We start from the raw sequence: 27237 nt of genomic DNA on the forward strand, positions 1-27237 counted from the left end.
GCTTGTATCCACCCCAGCGCTTAGTACAATGCCTGGCACACAGTAAGGGCTTAACAAATACCATAATTATTATTACTATTATGAGTCTGAGAGGCAGCCTCCAAACTGCTCTATTTCTCAAGATCACACACAATGCCACTAACCAACACTGTGCTCAGAAAAAAAAAATTCAGCTGGCCCTCAGGCCTTTTTTCCAACTAGCTACCCATAAATCTAAGAATTGATTACACTGAGTGTTGATGTTTTAAAATCCAGAATATTCATTCAATCGTATTTATTGTGTGCTTACTGTGTGCAGAGCACTGTACTAAGCACTTGATAAGTACAATTCAGAATACAGATGGGAAACAAAATATCTGGCAAAGGACATTTCCTGGATGTGAAAGAAGGTTACTCTGGTAGAGAAATTAAAAACCCTGGGGCTGTTTGTCAAAAATCCCTGTGCTGAATAATAATGATGGCATTTAGTAAGCGCTTAAGAGGGAAATAATCAAGGGGGCAAGGATAATAATTTTGATTTTACAAAATGCTTCCAACTCAGTAGGGACCCAATTAATCAATCAATGGTAGTTATTGGGTTCTTACTGTGTGCAGAACACTGTATTCACCTTTGAGAGCACAACAGAGCTGACATGATCCCTACTCACAAAGAGGTCATCATCATCATCATCATCAATCATATTTATTGAGCGCTTACTATGTGCAGAGCACTGTACTAAGCGCTTGGGAAGTACAAATTGGCAACATATAGAGACAGTCCCTACCCAACAGTGGGCTCACAGTCTAAAAGGGGGAGACAGAGAACAAAACCAAACATACTAACAAAATAAAATAAATAGAATAGATATGTACAAATAAAATAAATAAATAAATAGAGTAAAAAATATGTACAAACATATATACATATATACAGGTGCTGTGGGGAAGGGAAGGAGGTAAGATGCGGGGGATGGAGAGGGGGACGAGGGGGAGAGGAAGGAAGGGGCTCAGTCTGGGAAGGCCTCCTGGAGGAGGTGAGCTCTCAGCAGGGCCTAGTGAACTAACATGTTTTCACAGATTCAACATAAGAATGGACAGCCTCCCAAGGAATAAAGTGTACTATTCTATAGCTGTGAGGCAACAATGTACTATATTAGACAAAAAAGGACTACAGCAGATTTTAAGGGGAAATGTACAAGGAGTGTGCCAAGCGGAGTTAAGTTAGCCACGTCACTATCTATAAAGAAAAATGTGAAAGATGGGATCTTTATTGACCTTCATTAGCTTTATAGAAGGTCTTACTTTGTGACCTTACGGAAACGTGTCATGACATTCTAGCAGAATATTTATTCATAAAGAAGCAATATAGTCTGTAATCATCTCTTCAGTAGTCTAAACAAAAAAAGGAGACTAATGGTTTGTAAGGTGGATTTGAGGATCATATTCAACAACACTATAAAAAGCAAATGAGGTCACAACAGTATCTGCAGCTGCAGAGGGCATGGAGAAACTTCCTGTCCTACTCCCATAAACTGTCCCCTTAACCACAAACTGCCAGCTCACAGAGCCTACTGCTTGGACCAGAGGGACTGGGCAAGAGAGTATGGGTGGTTAGGCTGTATACTCCTTGAAGGCAGGGATCATGTCTCTCTATTGTACTCTCCCAAGCACTTAGTATAGTGGTCTGCACAGAGTTCATGCTGAGAAGCAGCATGGCCTAGTGGAGGGAACATAGGACTGGGAGTCAGAAGGACCTGGGTTCTAATTCTGGCTCCTACATCTGTCTGCTGTGTGACCTTGGGCAAGCTACATAACTTCTCTGTGCCTCAGTTACTTCATCTGTTAAAATGGGAATTAATACTGCAAGGCCCATGTGAGACATGGACTGTGTCCAACCTAATTAGTTATTATATATCCCAGTACATAGTACCATGCCTGGTACACAGTAAGGGCTTTAACAAATGCCACAAAAAAACAAATAACATTTGACTGCTTGAATGATTGGCTCAGTGCAAAACATCACCAATCAAGCAACTGATCGATTGGAATAATAGTAATAATTATGGTATTTGTTAAGTGCTGTTTATTTATTTGTATTTATTGAGCACTTACTGTGTACAGAGCACAGTACTAAATCCTTGGGAGAATACAATATAATGAAGGTCGTAGACAAGTTCCCTGCACTAGTGGAAATGCAACTCCAGTGCATGTCTTCCTGCTCATCGCTTCCCTTGTTTTATGCTGTCGAGTCGTCTCCGACCCATAGGGACTCCACGGACACATCTCTCCCAGAACACCCCACCTCCATCTGCAATCGTTCTGGTAGTGTATCCATAGAATTTTCTTGGTAAAAATATGGAAGTGGTTTACCATTGCCTCCTTCCACACAATAAAGTTGAGTCTCTACACTTGACTCTTTCCCATGCCACTGCTGCCCAGCACAGGTGAGTTTTGACTTGTAGCTGATTGCCTTACACTCACTAGTGACTGCCCACGCTAGGAATGGAGTTGGTATGCCTCTGCTTGACTTTCCCTCCCATAGTCGAGACTGGTAGAATACTGGAAACTCTCCAGGTGCGACCCTGAGAAGGGAACCCTTCCCTTCCCTAAACAAAAGTTCTATACAAGGAGGTGGGCCAGGATAAAGGAATGTCAGTCATGCTTCAGTTTTCTCAACCGGCCCTCACCCCCATGAATAGGATCTTACATCAATGGCATCATGTAGGCAGCAACCTATAGATTTCTACAGATACTTCTACAGAAGTATCTATAGGTATATCCATCTATATCGATATCTCTGACCGAGATAATTATGCTTCATTTTTGAAGAACAGTTTCTAGCTAAGCTTTTCAGTGGCATTTACTAAGTGCCTACTATGTGCCAAGCCCTGTGTTAAGTACCGGGGTTGATAACAGATAATCAGATGGGACACAGTCTCTGACCCACTTGGGGCTAACAGTCTAAGAGGGAGCATGAACAGAGAATTTTAATCCCATTGTACAAGTGAGGAAACTGAGGCACAGAGAAGGAATGTGAGTTGCCCAAAATTACGCCACAGACAAGTGTCACAGAAGGGGTTAAGAACCAGGTCTCCTGACTCCAAGGTCAGGGCTCTTTCCATGAGGCCATGCTGCCTCCCTTCTATTTCAGAAAAGAATGCTTGGGAGTAACAGCGAGAACAGCTGGATTTATCGTTATGGCTAGGTCAATGATTTCTGACTTTGAGCAAGATAAAAGGCCTCTTTTAAACTCAGTTTTTCTATCTGTGAAATGGGGGATACTCAAAAAATTCAAACGGCACACGGCACATGTGGTATCTCCAGAGCATGGAGCCCTTGAAGTTTCAGGGGAAAGGCATGACAAGGCAGAAGGGCAATCCTATCAAGAAAAACATTCCATATGTTGGACTGCATTCCTGTGGAGTTGAAAGGATCAGAATTTGTTTTCCCAGGCAAAATGTTCATTTACATTTTAAAGGATAAATTTTATACTAGAGCAACTGTTCTAATTAAGCTAATATTTTATGCACTTAGGGATGTTATTTGAGACCGCTTGAGACATTCATTTTGCACAATATTTTGTCATCTGGAAAAGTGCCATTATTTTTGCCTATGAAAAGAATTATAAATGCAACTTTTCTTTCCCTGTGCTCAGACATCTACGACACCTCTAGAACATATTGCAAATTTGCAACTGATCTAATATCTGGGTATTATAAAGATGAATAAAAAGATTGTGCCACAAAATGAGTCCTTTCCCTCTTCCATCTACCTGATCTTGTAGGTTTAAATGAGCAGAGCATATGGTTGACGACTCTAGTGTGAAAAAATGTTCAACTAGAAAAGGAACTGAAAATATGGCTAACAGCTACACAGAAATTTAGTACATTTAAACTTCTCCCCTGGAAACTGCCATTAAGATAGCTCAATCCTACTTCACACCTGTGTAAGGAAACTGAATTTTCATGAAACAGATCTGAACAGATAAAATGAACATTGCTTTATGGACATCTTCCTGCATACTTTTCTGCAGCATGCCCTAGTGGATAGAGCATGGGCCTGTGAGTCAGAAGGAACTGGGTTCTAACCCCAGCTTTTCCACTCGTCTGCTGTGTGACCTTGGGCAAATCACTTCATTCTCTGGGCTTCAGTTCTCTCATCTGTAAAATAGGGATTAAGACTGTGAGCCCCATGTGGGACAGGGACTGTGTCCAACCCGATTTACTTTAACCACCCCAGAGCTTAGTTCAGTGCCTTGCACATAGCAAACGCTTAACAATCCCAAAATTACTATTGTTTTTATTGTTACCTCATAACGAAAAGTACCCAACCACCTGTAGGTACATTATATATTATGTATGTACATTGAGATAAGCTTGATGTTGAAGTAACCAGTCTGTCACCCTAGCTACAGACTGTTTGGTGTGGGGTCTCCACTTGTCAGGCCGAGGATTGGTTTTTGCATGCTGGGGGTGGGCATTGTTTGTTCCTGCTTATCACCAGTGGAAAGGAATCCACTGTAGGAGCCACGAACCAAAATGCACACTGGAGTTTAGCCCAAGCCAAACCACTGAGCGGCTGGCCTTTGAAGAAAAAGAGAGCTTGTAAAGGGTTTTTCCTTTCCCCACACTGAAGCAATAGCCAACAGGGCAGGAGACCCTCCCCATAGGGGCTCCTGGCACCTCACAGAGGGGAGCTATTGACTGAGTGTCTCTTTCCCTCCCACTGCCATCTCCCCAACTTACACGAAGGGGAAGTTGGACAGGAAGCCATGAAGCCTCAGGAGGCTCCTTCACCACTGAGGCTTTCTGTCTGTATGCCCATGGGCAGAAGGAGCTGGGGATGAATGTAAGTGCACTGGACTGCAAGCCAGGAGACCTGGCTTCTAATCCTGTCTCTGCTACATGCCTGTTGTGTGACCTTGAGCAAGTCACTTAACCTCTCTGTGCCTTAGTTTCTTCATCTGTAAAGTGGTAATAATACTTGTTCTTCCTCCCCCTTAGAATGAGACATATATGGCACAGGTAATGTACCTAATTTGATCTTAGTGTATCTTCATCAGCTGTGTGACCTTGTGCAAGTCACTTCACTCTTTGAGAAGCAGCATGGTGAAGTGGATAGAGCACAAGCCTGGGAGTCAGAAGGTCCCGGCTCTGCCACTTGTCTGCTGTTTGACCTTGGGCTGGTCACTTCACTTTACTGTTATTCAGTTATCTCATCTGTAAAATGGGGATTGAGACTGTGAGCCACATGTTTAAGCGCTTAGTAGAGTGCTCTGCACACAGTAAGCGCTCAATAAATACTATTGAATGAATGAGTGTGGGACAGGGACAGTGTCCAACTCCATTTGCTTGTATTCACCAGTGCTTAGTACAGTGCCTAGCACATAGTAAGTGCTTAACAAATACCATAATTATTATTAGCATATATAGCAAGTGATTAACAAACACCAGAGCTATTTTTATTATTCTCCTCCCTCCTGGCCTCTAAACTATCAAGGAGAGTAGGCTGGGGAATACAATGGAGTGTGGAAGATAGAAGGAGAAGGAGAAAGGGAAGGATGAAAGAGGGAAGGAAAGAAAAAGAAAGGAGGAAAGGGGAGGAGAGAAAAACAAGTGAAAAGGCAAAAGAATAAAAGGACAGGAAGAGGAGCATGGAGAGGTCAGTGAGTGAAAGGGGAAAAACTGGGAGAAAGGATTCAAGGGAAAGACAAGAACACCCAAGGAAAGGGACAAAGAATTATAGGAACAGCACATTTAGTGGACAGAGCATGGGCCTGGAAGACAGCGGACCTGTCTCCAATCCTGGCTTTTCTATTTGTCTGCTGTGTGATCTTGAGCAAGTCACTTAACTTGAATGTGCCTCAGTTTCCTCAAATGTAAAATGGTAAACACCTGTTCTCCCTCCTAGTTAGGCTATGAGTCCTGTATGGGACAGTGATTGTGCCCAACTTGATTATCTTGTGCCCACTGCAGCACTTAGTATAGTGCTTGGCACAGCATAGGCACTTAAATTCCACAATTATTATTATTACTATATATTATTATTATATATTATGTTATAATATAATAATAATAATACATTAAATAGTGGCTGAAGAAAAATAATTCTAAAGGGAAATGAGGCAAGGCACAAAGAGGGCCAGAAGGGTCAGTACTAACAGCAGAGACAGACTCGGCCTAGCTTTAACATTCCATCTAAAATATGTTCTTTGAAAACATTTGATTTCAAAACCAAGAGTTAAAAACTAAAGTGAAAGAAAACATTTTTACCAGTTCAATGTAATTGAAAATACAAATTGTTTTTGCATTTTCAGACTTCAAATTTACTGGTGAAGCACCCCTTTCCCAATGCAAATTCAAATTTAAGCAATTTTCTTTGCTTTGATTATCCCAGTTAGTAAAGTGTCCTTTTGATTATGCATGAATGGCCAGCTGGGAGACAAGCATTTGTTTCTGCAGTACATATTTACCACCTTTTTTTCTTCTTTTCTTTCAATTAATTCACTCTGATCTGAAGGGGGACAGCTGATAGACACATATGGCTAGTTCCTTTGGCGAAACACTTCACAACAATGCAAATTTGTTCTGCCTACAATTGTGAGTGGTTCACATCATTAAGCTATTTGGACACAGGGCCACTCTTCATTTGATGGCCTCTTGTTTACGACAAATGACTCTTCACTACTGTGCTTCCCGTATGCTGAAAAGGAGGTTGTTCTGCCTAATGTGCCAAGACCCAGGCCTTCCCTGACAATTTACTTTATTATACAGCAGAATTTAGTCTATCAGAAAAGGTAGTTTTTTTAAAAATTGCTCTCTGAGTAATCTCTCAATGAGAGGAATGAGGAGAAATCTACCCGTAACATATTCTACTTCTGGTTCTTTGTTCAATCAGGAGGTAAGTAAGGTTCACCTAAAAGTCTCCCGGAAGTAACTGAATATGAATGGCCTGATAAGGTTTGACTGGAAAGCATACTTGTGGAGAACAAGTGTACAGGATGGGACAATTCAGTAGCTTCTGTTTCACAGTAGATGGGGAATGGGGATGGAGGGAAGTGAGAACCACTTGTGGCAACTGTGTCTCGAGTACCTACGGTTAAATGCTCTCAGTCCTCGTTTTGTCCTGCTTCAGCTCTTCCCTACGTAACAATGCTCTGGGCACCACATTGCCACTATTTTCCTGGGCTCAGCTCCTTTATTTTCCTAATAATAATTATCATCATCATCGTCATTATATTATAATGATATATTATTATTATTATTATTACTGTGGTATTTGTACTTGTTAAGCATTTACTATGTGCCAGGCACTGTACTAAATGCTGGGGTGGATACAAGCAAATTGGCTTGGACAGTCCTTGTCCCACACGGGGCTCAAAGTCTTAATTCCCATTTTACAGATGAAGGAACTGAGGCACAGGGAAGTGAAGTGACTTTCCCAAGGTCACAAAGTAGGCGAGTGGCAGAGCCAGGAGTAGAATCCAGGTCTTCCTGACTCCCAGACTCATGCTGTATCCACTAGACCACACTGCTTCTCTACCCTCATCCCTCTTTGAAGAGGAGACCACAATATCCTGATTTAGTAAGTTTCAGCATTACAACTTCTAAGGACCTGAAATTTCTCTTGACTGCTATTCTCTGTCCCACTGCCCTAGAGAAGCATCACTTTTTGATAGAAAATGTCTGAAGAAGCAGGCCAAACTGAGCTTACTTGAGCATTTGAAGATTGTAAAACCTTGGCTGCATCCATTTTTAACATCCCTATTGCTTCCTACACAGAGTCTTGAGCTGGTTGGGACAAGGCCAAAAATTCCACTTGCTGATACCAAGTCATAATATCTGCAGTGAGAACTTGCTTAGTGACTTGGGGCTCAATGCGGTAAACCGAAGTAGCTAAATTCTGAACTAAGGAGATTTCTGGCCAAGCTTCTTAGGTGTGGGTTGGGAGCAGTTCTGTCTGGAGGCTCCTGACCCTAAGGGATCTGGGTAGGTGGGAAATGGCCACTATTGGATGGACCAGTGAGGCCCATTTGTTCCCTAATTCCCACGTGCATGCCAGCAGGTCCTGTAACCTGAACCCCAAGGGAGACCCCAACATTAATTTGGCCCTAGCTTTGACCCTTTTAAGACCACCCAAGCTGGGGGTAGGTTTCTAGGAGAAGCAGCAAGGAACAGTTCATAGAGCATGGGCCTGGAAGTCAGAAGGTCATGAGTTCTAATCCCAGCTCCACCACTTGTCTGCTGTGTGATCTCGGGCAAGTCACTTCACTTCTCTGGGCCTCAGTTCCCTCATCTGTAAAACGGGGAATGAGACTGTGAGCCCCATGTGGGACAGGGACTGTGTCCAACCTGATTGGCTTGCATCCAACCCAGTGCTCAGTTCAGTGCCTGGCACATAGTAAGTGCTTAACAAATGCCATAATTATTACTATTATTATTAAAGAACAATGGGCCTGAGCAGCTCTGGAATTGAAGCCCTATGAGGGACAGGGTATGTGTCCGAATTGTTTATCTTGCATCTACTGTAGTGCCTATTATAGTTCTTGGCACACAGTAAGCGCTTAATAAATACCACAACTATTATTATTACTATTATTGTTATTATCATTGAAAGAATAGGAGACCAGACACCAAGTTTACCAAATATTTTGTGTAATGACCTGAGATAGCAGTTCTGGGGAGAAAATGAGTCTTTACTTTACAAAATAGACCACAGGGAAAGATGTGCTATCTGCTGTAAGCAACAGTAGAAAGTCTTGTGACCTAGGTGACTAATTTTCATTGATCCCCATTAGCACTACCTGCTCTTTGCTAAGCCATGGGAAAAGGTTTCAGTGGCCTATGTTGCTCTTTCCCCTCTCTGGGTATCTTCTACCTCTATTCTGATAGAGAAAAAAACGAGATGGGATAGAAGCAAAAAAACCAAGATGAAATGGCAGCACAATCCCGTTTCAACTTGCGAGTTGCCTGAAATGACCACACACAACACAAATCATAATCAAACATTCAGATTATTCTGCAAAATAAAATACTAGACTTCTAAAATGTTTCATAAATTGGGATGAGGTCTCTGGGAAAATCTTAGTTAAGATCACTGTCCTCGAATATAAAAACGCCAAGGTAAAACTTTTGAGACTTTTAGATGAAAGATGCTATGGAAATACCAGGCTTTGAATTGTAAAGTCCTCAGCTATCTATAGAAATGGCTTTATTTCTTCCTTATTTTGCCAAATGTAGTTAAATGGCATGTCAAAGCTTAGCTCAATCACCAGGTTTCACATTTTTATATATACTCATCTTGCTGGGCAACTGGACCTGAAATTCTAGTTACATCAGAAAAAATAATAAAAAATATATGATACTTTAGAAAATGTTAAAAAATAATTTACCTTCCACTGAATCAGGACAGAAGAAGTGGTATGGGGAGTTACTGATATCGAACTTGGTGGCTCTCCAGGAACTGAAGTTTCATAAAGACATGAAACAGGACATGAAAGAAGAACAAGCAAACAAGAAAATTCATGAATATTCTATATGCTCAGGTCCTCAGACCTTCTCCCAGCATTCCCAAACACACTGTTACAGGCTTTAAAACCGTCATTCACCTTGCCCCTTTCTATCTTACCTTGCTGATTTCCTACTACAATGTAATACACTCACTACACTCCTCTAATACCAACCTACTCACTGAACCTCAGTGTAATCTATCTCACCCTTGACCCTTCGCCCACATCCTGCTTCTGGCCTGGAACTTCCTCTCCTTTCATATCAATCAGAAGATCACTCTCCATTTTCAAAGCCTTATTAAAATCACATCTTCTTTCATTCATTCAGAGGCCTATCCCAACTAAGCTCTCATTTCCTCCACTCCCTGTCTCTTCTGCCTGCATCGCCCTTGCACTTGGATTTGTAGGCTTTATTCACCCCACTTTAGACCCACAGCACCTATGTTCATATCTGTAATTTATTTGAACTTCTGTCTTCCCCTCTAGACTGTAAGCTCCTTGTGGGCAGGGAACACGTCTACCAAATCTGCTTTATTGTACTCTCCCAAGCGCTTAAACAGTGCTCTGCACAGAGTAAGCACTCAATATACATGATTGACTAGTTGATTAAACACATCCTTTGGTGTTTTAAGCCTCTAGTTTTAATTTTCTTCATGATACTATGTAAATCTTTCATTCTCTCAACTACCCTTTTCCTACATGCTCAGTTTATCATCCATAAAGTAGCTCCAACAATTAGTTGATGCTTATGGAATGGTTTCAATGTGAGAAGTGATGAGTATAATTATCATGATCTTTATTAGAGGGGCAACTACCCAATTCTCTGACTTTTACTCATCAGATTTACAGAGCCCATCCACCTTGCTTTAATCCCAGAATAAGGACGACAAATCTTACTCCAGCTTTAGGTCCCCCAGGGTTTAATATTCTGATGATAGCACTGAGTCCACGAAATAATCTTTACCTTTATCTTTATCAACAACTTTGATATCCCAAAAGGAAGTCAGCCAAATTCCAGCATTTAGTAACTAAACACCCAGTTTAGAAAAAAAACAAGACTGCATAACTGGGTTAGTCAGCCACCGAAGAGTTGTTCAATTTGAAGATTGTTATCCCCCTATTTTCAATGAAGAAACTTTTTTTTCTAGAAACATTAAGACTCTGGATTATTATAAAGCATCATTCCATGTACAGATCTTCCTTCCTAAGATCAAAGGAGGTCTTTTGATGGCCGATATATGCATTTTCTCTGTGTTTAATAGAATTGCAACCCTAATCCTGCTCATATTTGATGGTGCTGTCCTTCCGTTTCACTTTATTTTATGTCATCAGGATTGTATCATGTAAAACTATGATGCCCCTTTTGGTCTAAATCTTCTAACCTACATGAATAATACTCCAGCTTTCAGATAGAGGTTTTTTTTATTTTTTTAAGTATTTCAGTCACTTCTCTGCAGTGAAGCTAACAGGGCATTGTGAATGAAAACAATTGAAGAAACCTAATATATAGCCACCTATCAACATGTATTTTTAACAATCCTTTGTAAATTATTCAATCTCTGGAATGGTAATGATTACTAGGGATTTTGGAAGCCAAACAAAATAAACTTCAATTCCATTTGGAGGCCCTTGAAATTCTCTGATTTATGACTACAGGGCACAGCCAAAACTGCCTATGAATGCAATTTGATTTTTTTTTTACCATTCAACTCACTATGAACAGAGTTATGAGTGACCTTTTCCATGTCTGGACCCAAAACGGATCAATAATTTGATCAAAAATTTTTAGGAGAAAGTGTTCCAAAATAAAGCAACTTAAATACATTTTACCCAGATAAGACTTCAGGTCCTGCTCTCTTACCATCCTGTAACGTAGTTACTGCCTCTGTTTCCACACTGAAATCACTGTCTCCAATGTCATTGGTGGCTTTCAATCGTAGCTTATAGGATGTGAATGGATTCAATCTGTAAAATGTAAGAGTTACTGTGAATATTCTTCAAACCAGCACAGACTTCAGGAGATAAACCCCTCCCAAAGAGCCTAGTCAAAGTGTCCATTGTTTTTCTATGTTTCTTCCCTATTATTCCACGCTTATGCTTCCTGCTGTCATCTGCTAGGGCAGCTAGATTCAGCTGTTATTTTCTTTTCTGGAAGCCTGTTGGTGAGAATTAGCAGATTTTTTCTAAATAACTTTCCTAAGTGAAAATCCAGTAAACTCCATGGTCTGACTGACAAAATCTGTGATCAGTGTTTGGTTTGGTATTGCTACTGAAGTAGTAAATTCAGGAACATTTCACAGTAAGGCCATTTCATCAATTTTAGTTTAGGCCTGAGTAGCAGAATCACTGTGGCTTTCTTGATAGTCCTAAAAGATAAGACAAGAGCAATCTTTAGTAGTCACAGTGTTCACTTCTACTGGCCCAGTTTGGGGATATTCCCTTACATTTGGTGAGAGACTGGGTCTAATTCAAACAAACGGGTTTACTCCAAACAGACAAACAAATTTACCCAACACTTTTCTCATACTGTTTTATAGAAGCTACTCATTAAATACATGTAAATTAGTTTTAGCAATTAGGACCAGGACCTACAAAAAATTAGGTAAAATCTTAGAGAAATTATACCATGGGGCAATAAAAATGCTAATAGTAGTTGCAAATACAATTCACAGCACCAGGATGATCTTTTTCAGGGTAATGATGTGCATTACATTAACATATCATTTCTGTGGAAAGAACCATGAGGGCCTAGGAAAGCTTGTGCTGACCTGGAGGCATTTTAAATCTTCAAACACGACTGCATTTAATGGTGAATAGATTTCTAGTTTCAGGTCACTGGGGCTAAATGAGTTAACAGTTTTTGCAAGTGATATTAAGAGGTAGGGATTATTACGTATTAAGAGGCAATACACTCTAGCTGTGCACACACACCCACAAAAAATTGCTTTCCTTGGATCTGACAGTTGAATGTGTTTATTGACAGGCAGAGTGAGTATTTGTCCCAGTTCTACCCCATTAGGAAATTGACAAGAGTCTCTCTTCTACCAAATTAAACTGTCTGTCCTGAAACACGGACCTTTCATTTTCAACATAAAGTCCACAGCACACAATTAGTCTGTTTGATTTCAGAGGGCTTGACTAGAGTGACATCACTGGGGACTTCTTTTCAGATGGTTTCACAAAGAGGTGAGATTATTTATGCCCCTTAGCACAGAGCTAATTGAATTAGATTTCCAGTGCTTCAAACCATGAAAAATTATTTGCCCTATGTTTAAATTGTGAGGGTGTTGCTTCTAAAACAACATTTTTTTGTAGGGAGAAAATGAAACGTTAACCTACTGAGTGCCAGGATAACTGATTTCTAAGTACCACTTGCAGAAAAGTGGGCACATCCCGTTTCTTCCGCTATCCCATTTAGTGAATCAGGCTGAAATTTCTATAACTTCCGAAATGCTCAACTGAAAGAAGACTTACCAGAAATGCCTTGAATATCCCGAGATGATACATGTAGCTCATTATTGAATCTGCACTTTTTAAAGTAGTGCTAATTTGTTATATTTGATTTCATTTTGACAAGGTAGCTGCACACTCCAGAAGCAATTATTGGTGGTATTCATTCAATTCAATCGCATTTATTGGGCACTTAACTGTGTGCAAAGCACTGTACTTAGTGCTTGGGAGAGTACAATACAACAATGAATAGACACATTCTCTGCCCACAATGAGCTCACAGTCTACAACTGGTAAAACTGTAGATTCCATATAGTGAGGCAATTTCAATTTCCTCACTTTTACAATGGAGTGAATAACTACTGATTTACCTTTTAATGGTGTTGTGAGATTGAGTTTAAAAAAGACAAACTTACTGAGCCATTCTGTCAGCCACCTGTGAGACAAGCCCAAATGTGATTGAGCCATGAGCATAAATCGAAGTGGCACAGAGCCCTGGAGCTCACAGGGGAGAACAGGAATTGAGACTTATTTGGCTCCATCCCATTCTCAGGAAATGATAGGGATGAAGGAGGGATGTGCTTTTTTTCTCCTCCTAAAAGTGGGAATTGGATGCATAAAGGCAGCAACCTGGAAGAAACTGACACTTCCACATAAAACCACTCTGATATCTGCAAATTGGAGTTAATTTAATGGCTATGGGCAACCGCAAACATGAAGTTCTATAATAACCTTAATCATCATCTTCATGTGTCTTCCCTACAACATGCACCCCCAATCTGGGGCATTTTGTCCAGTGTCAAGTTCCCTTTGTAGGACAAACAAGCTTCTGTAGTTTCCATTAAATTATGTGGGGTTAAATGGAAGGTGTTGGAAACACCCACAAATTAGCTCTCTGCCCCAGTTCATTCATTCATTCAATTGTATTTATTGAGCGCTTACTGTGTGCAGAGCACTGTACTAAGCGCTTGGGAAGTACAAGTTGGCAACATATAGAGACGGTCCCTACCCAACAACGGGCTCACAGTCTAGAAAGAACTTGCGCTTTTTAGCTAGTAAGCTATTATAATAAGCTATTTAGCGCTTACTGTGTGCAGAGCACTGCTGGATATGAGGAAGGAGGGCATTCCAGGTCAGAGACAGGACATAGGAGAGAGGTCAGAGGCAAAAAAGATGAGACAGAGAGGTACAGTGAGAAGGTTAGCAGTACAGCAGCAATGCAACATGGTCTACTAGAAAGAACATGGGCCTGGGAATCAGAGGTACTGCATTTTAATGCTGGTTTGGCTATGTATCTGCTCTGTAACCTTAGGCAAGTCAGTTAACTTCTCTGGGCCTCAGTTACTTCATCTATAAAATGGGGATTAAATCCTACTCCCTCCTACTTAGATCGTGGGTTCCATGTGGGACAGGCACTGTGTCGAATCTGAACTTGTATCTACCCCAGCACTGAAAACAGTGCCGAGAACATAACCCTTAACAAGTACCATAATTATTATTATTAGGGAATAATGCTATCTAGTACAAGTGTCTTGATATGCCAAGTAGATTGGGCAGAATCTCTAATGGAGGCCCGAGAGTAGCGCTCTGATATGGCTTGAGGAAGGTTGTAGGTGGCTAGCCGAACTCACGCACCCAGGGGGACAAAAAGTCCTACTGGATTCAGATTGCACTGCCTACCCTATGCCCCTATATCAATTCCATCAGTTCATACCTCCTTGTTCCCACCCACAGCCCCAGGTAACTGAATTCACAAACCCTTCAAATTTTGGATAGAACAAGCTCAATTTAGCGAGTGAATAAATCCAAATACGAAGTTGGAACCTTTGGGCTTTCCTAAGAAAAACACTTGGGAATAAGCTAATGACAAAACCACGTAATTCATTTCTGCTGTGAAGCTTTGTGACCATATGTGTTACCTTTCAATGACACAGATGGTAGCCTCGTGGCTGATGGAAGAGGAATAGGTTTGCCATTCTCCATCTGGCAGCTCTCGCACCTGGACAGTGAAATACCGGATTGGTGAGGACCCATCACTGCCAGGAATCCAATGAAGCTGTAGACTCCGAGAGGACACTTTTGACTGAGGAATTAGCAATTCTCTGGGCGGGGCAGGGCGCTCTGGAAAGGAACACAATTATATGATGTTAGCAGGAACCACGTCCTCTCCCTGGCCTGGAATGCCCTCCCTCCACACATCCACCAAGCTAGCTCTCTTCCTCCCTTCAAAGCCCTACTGAGAGCTCACCTCCTCCAGGAGGCCTTCCCAGACTGAGCTCCCTTTTTCCTCTCCTCCTTCCCATCTCCCCCACCCTACCTCCCACCCTCCCCACAGCACCTGTATAAATGTTTGTACAGATTTATTACTCTATTTATTTTACTTGTACATATTTACTATTCTATTTATTTTGTTAATGATGTGTATCTAGCTTTATTTCTATTTATTCTGATGACTTGACACCTGTCCACATGTTTTGTTTTATTGTCTGTCTCCCCCTTCTAGACTGTGAGCCCATTGTTGAGTAGGGACCATCTCTATATGTTGTCTACTTGTACTTCCCGAGCGCTTTGTACAGTGCTCTGCACACAGTAAGCGCTCAATAAATATGATTGAATGAATGAATGAACTCTTATCTGGAGTTCAAAGGCAGAGAAAGACTTTGAAACTCTGGCTCTTCATTTACTTTCGTATATTCACTCATTTACTGGTAATAGAGATGGCATTTATTAAGCACTTAAATGGTACTGTGCTTAGTGATAAAGTAGACAATAACAATAATAATGATGATGATGATGATGGTATTTGTTAAGCCCTTACTGTGTGCCAGGCACGGTTCTAACTGCTGGGGTAGATACAAGCTAATTGAGTTAGACATAGTACTTTTCCCACGTGGGGCAAACAGTCTTAAGACATAAGCCTATCCCTAAGGACTGAGGGAGGTAGAACAGATATTTGAACTCATTTTACAGTTGAGAAAACAGAAGCACAGAGAAGTTAAGTGACTTGAACAAGGTCACTCAGAAGGCAAATAATGGAGATAGAACTAGAACCTGGGTCTCCTGACTGCCAGTTTTGTGTTCTTCCTTTAGGTCACAGTGCCTTGCAGTTCTCTCATCATACCTACTTTAGACTGTGTTTTTGGAGAGAACTTTGTTTGGTAATGGTGTACTTCTGTGTTGGGGGGAAAAAGGGCCCATTAATTCATTCATTCAATCGTATTTATTGAGCACTTACTGTGCGCAGAGCACTGTACTAAGCGCTTGGGAAGTACAAGTAGGAGACATATAGAGATGGTCCCTACCCAACAACGGGCTCACAGTCTAGAAGGGAGAGATGTGCATGATGTCAGAATGAGTAAGAACTACAGCACAGGTTTTCTGAGATGTTGGGTTTTGGAAGAATGCAAGCCTCACAATGTAGGAAACCTGTGTATACTGCAGGTTGATCGTTAGGCAGCAGGAATTTACATGAGAATTTCAAATAATATCAAAAGTGATCTACAATCACCTAAGGAATACAGACCCCTTCTGAACAGTCAATTACAAAATGCTAAAACTACTGCAGATTCTGATCATTAAATACTTTAATTGGAAAACACCCAATTCTTCACAAAACATCATTCTGACCAGTAGGTTATTAGTAGAAAACATAACAGAATCAATGAAGAATTTACCATTGCATGCATATCTTCAAAGGGAAGCGTCTTTGAGTGACAATCAGTTTAGTACTGCCATAGATTTGAGTTCTCTTCTAATACCTTCAGGTTGTTTTTCACTTTTCTTTTTACCAGGTTGGACTGTGTGTATGTCAGTAAGAACACATTTTTTTCTTTCTTCAATATGGACAGTTAAAAAATTTGCATCTGAAGAGGTAAAAAATCTGTCCCAATATTTGTAAGGAATTCTCTAGGGCAATAACTATTTACATTTTTTTTCCTGAAATGTAGAGAGGGAATTCAGACATAGCAGATGCCAGAACCTCACTAGCTGACTAGAGCTCTTCCCTCCGTCACCATGTCTCCTCACCCTATCGATTTCAATACAGAGACTCAATAGAGTGAAGAATAATTGTTTAATTGTTTATCATGAAGATTATTGATTCTGATTAAAATGTGTGGCATGGAATAAAGCAGCAATTGATTGTAGACACCACAGTGCCTTGTCTGTGAGAAGCTATTTGATTAAACTTAATCAGCCTTTGCTTCCATGAGAAGACATCTCTCACTGAGTGATTTCTACACAGCTTTGTTATGAGAGTACTTTGTTTTTCATCTTCTTCACGGTTTGACATTTCTCTGGAAATTTTCTGTTGTTGACCCAGGGGGGCTAAAAGAATGGTATTCTGTTAGCTGAGCTCCACTAGTTAATGTCACAGAAAATGTTCAACCTCATCTATGCCCAATTCTACTATATTATTATTATTATTGTTAAGCATTTATTAAGTGTCAAGCACAGTTCAAAGTTCTGGGGTAGATATAACCATCTGATTGCACACAGTCCCTGTCCCACATCTAAGTAAGAGGGAGAATAGGTATTTAATCCCCAATTTACAGTTGAGGAAACTGAGGCACAGGGAAGTTAAATGACTTGCCCAAGGTCACACAGCAAGCAATGGGAAAAGCCAGGATTAGAACCCAGGTTCTCTGACTTCCATGCCTGAGCTCCTTCCACTAAGATATGCTGCTTTTCCTAATTCCCCCTGGAGTTTAGGTTCCTTGAAGTCAGGAATCATGTCTAGTGGACTCTCTCAAGCAGCTAGTACACTGTTCTGTACACATCAGGTACCCTATAAATACTCTGGATTGATTGGTTATACCCATTAAGGAAAATGTATGCTGAACTTATCCCAGATCCAATTCCACATATATGCTTACAACTGTTTCTTCCAACATTGTATCACTATGTGACCACACTGAACCATGTTGCTGGAAGAACGAACATTCCCTATGTCTGCTGTGGTGTTCTATCCCAGATCTGGTAGAAGTGAGTTTATCTTTGTATGGTGTCTGGCAAATAGTAAGTGCTTAATGCAAACCATTTTTTTAAAGTGTTTGTGGCTAGGTATAGGTATTTCTAGGGAAACTATGTCTTATAATGCCACCAGGGGCTAATTAGAAGGCATTTAAGGGACTCCCATGCTAATACTTACTACTCAGATTTGATTTGCCTTACCCACAGCTGTACTTCAGGTGTGAGGATGATTCTTCTAAGCATGAGATCTTTATCTCTGTAAACAGCATTGACAACTCCTTTCAGACTGTCAGCATGAAAAGTTTTCCCTTTGTTGCTTTGGTGCATTTACTACCCACATGTAGTGGGTGATAATCTTTGTGTTTTTCTCTTTTGCTGCCACATTCTTCAAGGATCATCCAGGTTTTAATTGCCATATATCAGGCTAATCAGTATTCCAACTACTCACTGCCATATAATATCATTTGAGGTTTTATGTCACTGTATATTTACAATGTTTCTTTTGTTCATCCCATTCAATCTTGGGCACTTGATAAACTCAAATTCACTTTAACATTGAGTAAATATCAAGTCCTGGGTTCTATATAAAGGTTTCTCTTGCTAAAGTCCCGTAGTTGATAAACTACAGTTGGAAGGACCAAATATTTATGGGGTAAATGGGGATTATAAACTCTGGGCTGCCATCACATCAGGGGAAATTCAAGAAGGTTTCTAAAATAAAAGAAAGTTATCTAAGCCTGATTTAAGTCCACGGCTCTGTCTCTTGCTAAGCCTACACTGGGCCCCACCCAATCTGTAGGAATCTGTTACAAAGTGGTGGGTTAGACCAATTGGTCAGGACTAGCAAATAGGATCAGATTGGGTAGGAATAAGATCAGTTTATCTGAATTGAATGCGTAACAAGAGTTGTCATCGCCATGGCCATCCAGAGTCCTGGAGTCAATTTTTTTTCTTTTTTAAAATGGTAGTTGTTAAGCACTTATTATGTGCCACTGTGGTACATACAAAGTATTCATGTTGGACACAGTCCCTATCCCACATAAGGCTCACAGTCTTAATTCATACTTTTTCCCCAGATAAGGTAATTGAGGCACAGAGAAGTTAAGTGCCTTGCCCAAGGTCACACAGCAGGTAAGTGGCAGAGCGAGGATTAGAACCCAGGTCCTTCTGACTCCCAGGCCTGTGCTCCATCCAGCATAATCACACCCTTTCAGCACTGCATTACAATCTCATCAGTTCCATCCAGGCTCTCTTAATATGGTGTGAAAAATTCAACAGAGAACACTGTGTGAGAAGGTTTGACTCAAGAAGGGGTTAAATAGGTTCAAATAAGGATTAATCGAAAAAGCTGAAGTGTTAACAAGTTTAGGGAACCAAAGAAAATGGAGTTTGTCTATCCACTAGGCCCTGCTGCTTCTCTGTCATATTGGCCAGGACTGAGCTGGGGACCCATCCAGAGGCTGCCCCATCCCATCCTCCTTTTCCCTTATTCTCTCAGTCAAACTCCTATCTCAGTCATGGCTAGCACTGGTCAATCTCAAGGAAAGGAGAGTAGGGTGGGCAGAGAAGCCATCTTTAAACCTCTTTGTCTGTGCATAGTTGTCCTAGTGTAAAAGCCCACAGTTTTACCTCTCCTGCACTACAGGGGTCTTATAGATATTCGCTGCAAAGCTGCAGAGCAAGGCAGGTAAATAAACTTTTTTTTTTTTTTGCAAATATGGGGCAGGTACAGGGGGGTGGTCAGAGGACAAGGGATAGTAGTGGATCCAGAATATAGTATGTGTGCCATACTCCACTTTGCTATCTCCAGCACTGTGATCACATTGTGTTTCTTCCTTATTGGTTAAATAGTTGGTGTATATCACCAGTCACTTCACTATAAACAGTAAGGTTTACTATTACATGCCTAACTTCTATGAAAATTCTTCTGGCATTCCATTTGGATAACCTCAGGGATAATGAAAGATCACTTTAGAGCAACATGGTATGCATAAAAGTGGGATTTAGGTCCATTCTGAGCCATAAACAAAGGTTCATCTGGTCCAGATTCTTAAAAGCTTCTGTTTCTCCCTGTGAATTCTTAAGGAAATCAAGATTACTCTTATGAAATTTCCATGAATATAACCTCAAGAAGCTTATAGAGGGAGTTTCCCATGAATTTTGCAATTCTCTTCAACCTGCCTAAAAAGTTCTAAAAGAATCTCAGTCTGTGGAATGTAGGGCAAAGTCCATTCTGTGCATATTATTCAATGATAACCTTGAGAAGGAGGCATTTTCCAGACTTCAAAAATATTTTGTCTGCCTGCCTGCCTGCCTGAACACTCTTTGGATAACGATGATACCAGAGTCTCCTCAAGATGATGGATGAGGCTCAGTCTAGGTGGGTTATGAAATGAGCATAGAGGCCAAGGCTCGAAGTGCATGGCTGACTGCAGAAAGTGCATATTTCTTGGCTGCAGAAATGCGCTTGTCCCCAAAGGACTTAAAAGCCAAATGACAGATCTAATATTGAAAGCACCTGTCTCAGAGCATATAAGTCCACTGACACCAGTGTCAGGTTTTGAGGTTAGCCTTCAGGACGTCTTTGTACCTTTCTCTTGGCTAGGGGTGAGCCTGCCACAAAAGATCACCTTGATTATCCTTTTATTTATCATCCATACCAGATGAGTTCACCACATAGCTTATTTGTCATCACCTTGATAATCATAATAACTATGGTATTTTTTAAGTATTTTATTTACTATGTGCCAGGCACTGCACTGAGCGCTGGGATGAATGCAAGCAAATTGGGTTGGACAAAGACCCTGTCCCAAGTGGGGCTCACAGTCTCAATTCCCATTTTACAGATGAGGCAACTGAGGCCCAGAGAAGTGAAGTGAAGTGACTTGCCCAAGGTCACACAGCCAGCAAGTGGTGGAGCCGGGATTAGAAACTTCTGACTCCAAGGCTGTGCTCTATCAACTCTGCCATCCTATTTTCCTTGATGTCTGTGATTCCACAGGATTGTAGGACTTCAGTGTCCGGTGCTCAATCTTGTCATTTTATGTCAGCTGTCTCAAATAGTTTAGATGGAACTGGTTGTTTGAAATGCTATTGGCATGACATTCATGCCTCACAGAGACATAACCATGCCAGTAGATGACAATCTTTGCCTTCAGGGTGACCCCTCTCCAGACTAAACACAGTACAATAAATAAGCCATTGTTCCCTTTAACTGCCCAGCATAAATGAAACATTCAAGGTTAAGTTGTTTGTGGGTTTGGGGATTGCTGTCCATGGACCTACGGACCTTGACACTGAGAATATTTTTAGATATTAAAACAGAAATCTGTTCCTCAAAGGCAGGCATGTTCTAAAGGTCTCATACTTTTTTCCCAAGACATCTATACCCTTGCATACCTGAAAGTAACTTTCCTTCTGTGAACATTTTCCATTAAAGCACTGTTTTGCAAAAGCCACTTTGTAATAATGTGCAACTAGAAATCTTCATGCTCAGGAACAGGAATTATTAACATTATCATTGGCTTCTGTAGAAGTCAAATGGAAGGCAATACAGAATGCTTATCATTTTCTTCTGAAGTCCATCAGTTAAATCAGTTTAGGATGTTAGAGAAGTAGCATGGCTCAGTGGAAAGAGCATGGGCTTTGGAGTCAGAGGTCATGGGTTCAAATCCCAGCTCTGCCAATAGCCAGCTGTGTGACTTTGGGCAAGTCACTTCACTGGGCCTCAGTTCCCTCATCTGTAAAATGGGGATTAAGGCTGTGAGCCCCCCCGTGGGACAACCTCCCCAGTGCTTAGAACAGTACTTTGCACATAGTTAGCGCTTAACAAATGCTATCATATTATTATTATTGCTATTATTATGTTAGTGCTGTAACTAGACATCAGAAATCTCGAATTTGTGATGACCATTGATTGTTAAGCTAAGAAAAGGATCTAAAAGCAGAAAACAGGGCATTCAGCCTCCTGGGGCTAGGTGTCATGGAAAAAGCTCCAAATTTTTTTAGAGATCTAGGTCCCAAAGACAAGTACTAATCTAGGCAGGACAGTTTTAGATTTCCAAAAGCAATCTTGGATGATTTTAGGAAAACGTATAAATACTCAAGAGTTACTACTATTCTGACTAGATGGTTGTCCCCCAGCAGTTCTTTTCTCACTTTAATTTCTCAGACTTCCCCATCCAGGGCAGAGCACGCTAGACACTGGGTTCTCAGGCTCTCCGAACTCTCAAACTTATGGTAAAGATCTATTCATTCAGTCATTCAATCGTATTTATTGAGCACTACTGTGTGCAGACCACTGTACTAAGTGCTTGGGAGAGTACAAAATAACAGACACATTCCCTGCCCAAAATGAGCTAACAGTCTAGAGGGGAGACAGACATTAAGATAAATAAATTACATATATAGACATACCTTTGGTGGGGCTGGGTTAGGGGATGAACAAAAGGAGCAAGGTCTGGGGATACAGAAAGGAGTGGGAGAAGAGGAAAGATGGTATCAGTCAGGGAAGGCCTCTTGGAGGAGACATGCTTTCAGTCAGGCTCTATCAGATTCTTCTGCCTACACTCTCTTTGCTTCTCCACCCGTAACATTCCCACCATCCCCGAGAGGGTGGGGAAAGAAGACACATGCTCAGGGTGGGGCTCTGTGGTGAAAACATTTCCACAAAAATAACACCATCAATTTAGGCTTGGATTTCTAACAGCAAGAAAGTGGAACAAGGAGAAAGTGTCCTCGCAATGAAAAAGTCAAAGAAGCCTCCAGCATAATCATGGTCTTTCAACACTGCATTATAATCTTGTCAGTTCCATCCAGGCTCTCTTAATATGGCGTGAAAAATTAAACAGAGAGCCTTGCGTGAGAAGCTTTGACTCTAGAAGTGGCTACAAAGGTTCAAATAAGGCTTAATCGAAAAACCTGAAGTGTTAACAAGTTTAGGGAACCCCGGAAAATAAAGTCTGTCAATGGCAAAGAGGTGCCATCTAGATACATTAAACAAATTGCAAATATTACCTCTCTTTTCGGTAGTGATCACTGTGGCTTCCAGAGGCTCCCCCCACCCCTGTCTTGTCTTGGCAGATGTCCGGAAGATGTATGCTGATTCAGGAGTGAGATCAGTTGCCATGAACTGCCTGATAGTGGAGCCAACTTCCACGGTGGTGAACGTATTAGGGCTGCTGGCTGCAAGACGGTAAGCAATCTGGTACCCTGTGTACCCATGAACAAAGGCAAAAGGGGAAATAGATGCTTTGTCATTTTCATAATGATAATAATAAGAAATAAAATCAATCATGATAATGTGGCATGGTGAAGTGGCAGAGCGCCGGTCTAGGAGCTGTGCCAGCGAACTGCCTTGTGACTGTAGGCAAGTCTCTTCATTTCTCTGTACCTCAGTTTCCTCATCAACAAAATGGGGATAATAATACCTGCCTTTCCAATTTACCCCACAGGGCTGTAGTGAGAGATAAAATGAGATTTTTAATGTGAAAGCACTTAGGGAATAAAAGTGCTTTAGAAAACCCAAGTATTATTAAACACTTACTGTGTTCCAAGCACCGTCCTAAATACTTGGATAGACACAAATAATTAGGTTGAACACAGTCCCTTCCCTGAAAGGGGCTCTAAGTTTGAGAGGGAGAGAGAACAGATATTTAATTTCCATTTTACAGATGAGGAAATTGTGGCACAGAGAAGCTCTGCACACAGTAAACGCTCAATAAATATGATTGAATAAATGAAAGGATTTGCCCAAATTCACCCAGTAGGGAAGTGGCAGAGCTGGGATTAGAACCCAGGTTCCCTGACTCCCAGGCCTGTGGTCTTTCTACTAGATCATGCTGCTTAATGATTCCTAGTGAATCATTATTTACTTGTTCAAAGCTAAAAGAGAAATTTGTTTCCCTACTATTTGTCAATTCAGCTTTTCCCACCCTGTCCAGACTCTCCTCTCACCCCATCCCCTCCAACATCCCCCAGACAAATGAGGTAAATTACAGGGGGGATTATACCCACAGTGATGAAAAGAAAAATCCTTCCAAGCCTGTATCCACCATGAAACTTGTTTCACTCTTCATCTTTCACAGGAACAAGATGTGAAAACAGTTTCATCTTTCTCAAGCAAACCGATATGCTGAGGATTCCCTGCCACAAGATCAGCAGAGTCTATCGTAATTGTTTTTGACTGGGTGATTCAGTCCCTAAAAACACATCTCTTTTTTGATATCAACACCATCATTCCTTTACTTAAACATATGTACCCTTTCAGGGGTGGAGATCAGAACATGCTACTTGACAATTCCTTAAAATATTCAAGGCTGAGACTTTTTAGACAGCAAATCACTCTGGATATCCACCTCACATAGTCAACTGACACTCACATCTGCTTTTCTGTTACTCCCTTTCTTCTTTCCTTTGAGCCCATTTTCTCAAAGCAATGAGTGATGGCCTAAATCTATTCCTATTATTTTTAGGTCACAATGTCTTCCTGCATACCTCCACTCCCAGACTTCAGATGACCTCTAAGATAGGGAATTCTGCTTTGAATAATTTCCATCCCATCAAAGAGCCTGGATAGGGTTTATTATTAACTAGGTTAGGTGAGGGCTCAGTAAAACTCTTTGAATCCCCATCTGCCCACCCTACCTCCCCATTCCCCCAGCCCTACCTCCTTCCCCTCCCCATAGCACTTGTATATATATTTGTACAGATTTATTACTCTATTTTACTTGTACATATTTACTGTTCTATTTATTTTGTTGATGATGTGCATGTAGCTTTAATTCTATTTGTTCTGACGATTTTGACACCTGTCTACATGTTTTGTTTTGTTGTCTGTCTCCCCCTTCTTGACTGTGAGCCCGTTATTGGGTAGGGACCATCTCTATATGTTACCGACTTGTACTTTCCAAGCACTTAGTACAGTGCTCTGCACACAGTAAGTGCTCAATAAATACGATTGAATGAATCCTATTTGTTCCTTGGAGTTTCCTCTGGCCTAGTCAATAGTCTAATGGCAAGAGGGTGGAGGCGACTAAAGGCTATTTGTGAAGCCACTGGCTGAAAATGCCTACCTGATTTTGAGGAAGCAATCCCCTAAAAGTAAATAATGTACGCCACCCCCAAAAAATCTAAGTCACATGGCCGTAGACTGGGCCAAGGCCAGTTCAGGAACTGGACCCAGGGAAAGTTGTTAAATGATAATAATGGAGACAGAAAATTCAGGGCTTTTGTTAGAGCTCTGAAGAAGTGAGTAGGTCTAGGTCAGAGGGACTGGAGGGAAAAAATCCATGCTACATGAAAAGCCTATGGCAGAGGAGAAGAAAAGCAGCACACAGGGACTGGGTGTGTAACCTTGGAAACTCTACCACCTGGTGAGGAAAAGCCTATGGCAAGGGGCTAGATTTTATTTTATATTCTCCTGACTCGGCACCAATGCTGTCCTGTTATCTGTTGCTGTTACTGATTTTAGCTAATTCTTGAATCTTTCTTTAGTTTTAGAAAAATACTTTAAAAATAGCTTTTCTTTTATAAAGGAAATACCCTGGTCTTGATCTCTTATCCTACTTTGGACTTGAAAACTAACCAAATCATCCTTTGAGGAAGGTAAAGGAAGCTAAAACGAAAATGCTTAATCAATCAATCAATCAATCGTATTTACTGAGTGCTTACTGTGTGCAGAGCACTGTTCTAAGAGCTTGGGAGACTACAAACCAACAGACTTGACAGACACATTCCCTGCCCACAAAGAGCTTTCAGTCTAGTGAGGAAACTGATATTAATAGAAATAATTTACACGATATGCAAAATAAATTCAGTGGGGTTGGGTTTGTGCCCAAACCTTAAGATGAATGTCATCAACCAATCAATCAATGGCATTCATTGAATACTTAGGTGCAGAGCACTGTATTAAGCACTTGGGAGAGTACAATACAAGATAATTAGTGGACATGTTCCCTGCCCATTTCGAACTTGTAGTCTACAGGGGTCATATCAATGTTTCTTCCACAGATAGATGTGGAACACGAAAAAGGATGAAGTACCCTTCATTTTATGTCAGTGTCTTTTTCCTTCCCTTTAAGATTTTCTAATGCCAGAGATCACTGACGTTTTACTGCCAATTGGCAGCAATGGGAGCCTTAATGTGTGACTAGCTCCCAGGTCAAACTTTCATATGGTTGTTAATGTGGAATATCCTATAAATCAGCACAGGGAGTAATATTTCATAGCAGTGCACATTTCATAGGACAGGAGCTGGGGATATGTCAATGATCTCATTCCATCTGTTATCAGAGAATAGGAAGAAATGGATGTCCTGCAAATGGACCTTAGAAAGTAACAAACCCCCTGAACTCCAAGAGCTCACCAGCACATAATCAGGAATGCTTTATTTTTTGGAACTAGACATCGATTAGAAACTAGGAAACACCATCTCACCATTCCACCATTTTATTGGCTTTACCAACTGTCCAATCTCCATTGCTTAAATTCAGAGTAAGCACTTTCAAAGTCCAGCCCCAACTTCCTAATGAAGATGACACTGTTTTACGATGCTACGCTGACTGTCTGCATGGAGCAAAACTACTGCCTGGGTGAAAAAATTCATGGACAGTTCTATGTCTGGTCCTAATGCTGTGATGATTTTATATAGGACTTCTAGTCGATAGGCTTGCAGTTGTGCTGGGGCACACAGGATTCTTATGCTGGAAGAGCATGTATCGCATTGGTCAGCACCTCTGCCTGACAGACACTTACTGCATGAATGCTAGTCATTTTTTGCTGCTCTTTTCCCCTTGTTGCCCATCAGCTGGAAGTCTGGGCACTGCCCTAAATTTTTCCAGAGCTGTGGCAGCAGAATGGGAGCTGGAAGATAATAATTATGGTATTTGTTAAGTGCTTACTGTGTGCCAGGCACTGTTCTAAGTGCTGGGATGGATAAAAGGTAACTGTGTTGGATACAGTCCCTGTCCCACATAGGGCTCACAATCTTAATCCCCATTTTACAGATGAGGGAACTGAGTTACAGAGAACTGAAGTGTCTTGCCCAAGGCACATGGTAGACAAGTGGCAGAGCCAGAATTAGAACCCATGACCTTCTGACTCCCAAGCCCGTGCTCTTTCCACTAGGCCACACCACTTCCTTAGATGGACAAGCCCCAAATGAGACTAACAGGAACTGTTGTGCTAATATTACAGGTTCTGGAGCAGTCTTAAAGACTGGACTAGGGAAATAATATTATAACAATACCTGTGTTATTTGTTAAGTGTTTACTATGTGCCAAGCACTTACTAAGTACTGAGGTTGTCACAAGATAATCAGATCAGACACA

The 27237-nt window shown here is 41.1% G+C and overlaps 1 protein-coding gene and 1 non-coding gene across 2 annotated transcripts in view; both read right to left on the reverse strand.

The window, feature by feature from the left end:
- The window catches only part of SDK1 (sidekick cell adhesion molecule 1), a 246586-nt gene that overhangs the window by 81686 nt on the left and 137663 nt on the right, over window positions 1-27237 (reverse strand). The window contains exons 21-24 of the mRNA XM_038762450.1: window positions 22925-23119; window positions 14857-15058; window positions 11349-11452; window positions 9371-9441 (exon numbers count right to left, since the gene is read on the reverse strand). Of these exons, the coding sequence (XP_038618378.1) occupies window positions 9371-9441; window positions 11349-11452; window positions 14857-15058; window positions 22925-23119 (572 nt within the window). The remainder of the gene's footprint in view (window positions 1-9370; window positions 9442-11348; window positions 11453-14856; window positions 15059-22924; window positions 23120-27237) is intronic.
- On the reverse strand, window positions 2434-2571 carry LOC119943148. The gene has a single exon (XR_005455624.1). It is a non-coding gene; the product is annotated as a small nucleolar RNA SNORA7 (small nucleolar RNA).

This window comes from Tachyglossus aculeatus, chromosome 21 (assembly GCF_015852505.1).
Source record: "Tachyglossus aculeatus isolate mTacAcu1 chromosome 21, mTacAcu1.pri, whole genome shotgun sequence".
In the NCBI taxonomy this organism is placed as follows: Eukaryota; Metazoa; Chordata; class Mammalia; order Monotremata; family Tachyglossidae; genus Tachyglossus; species Tachyglossus aculeatus.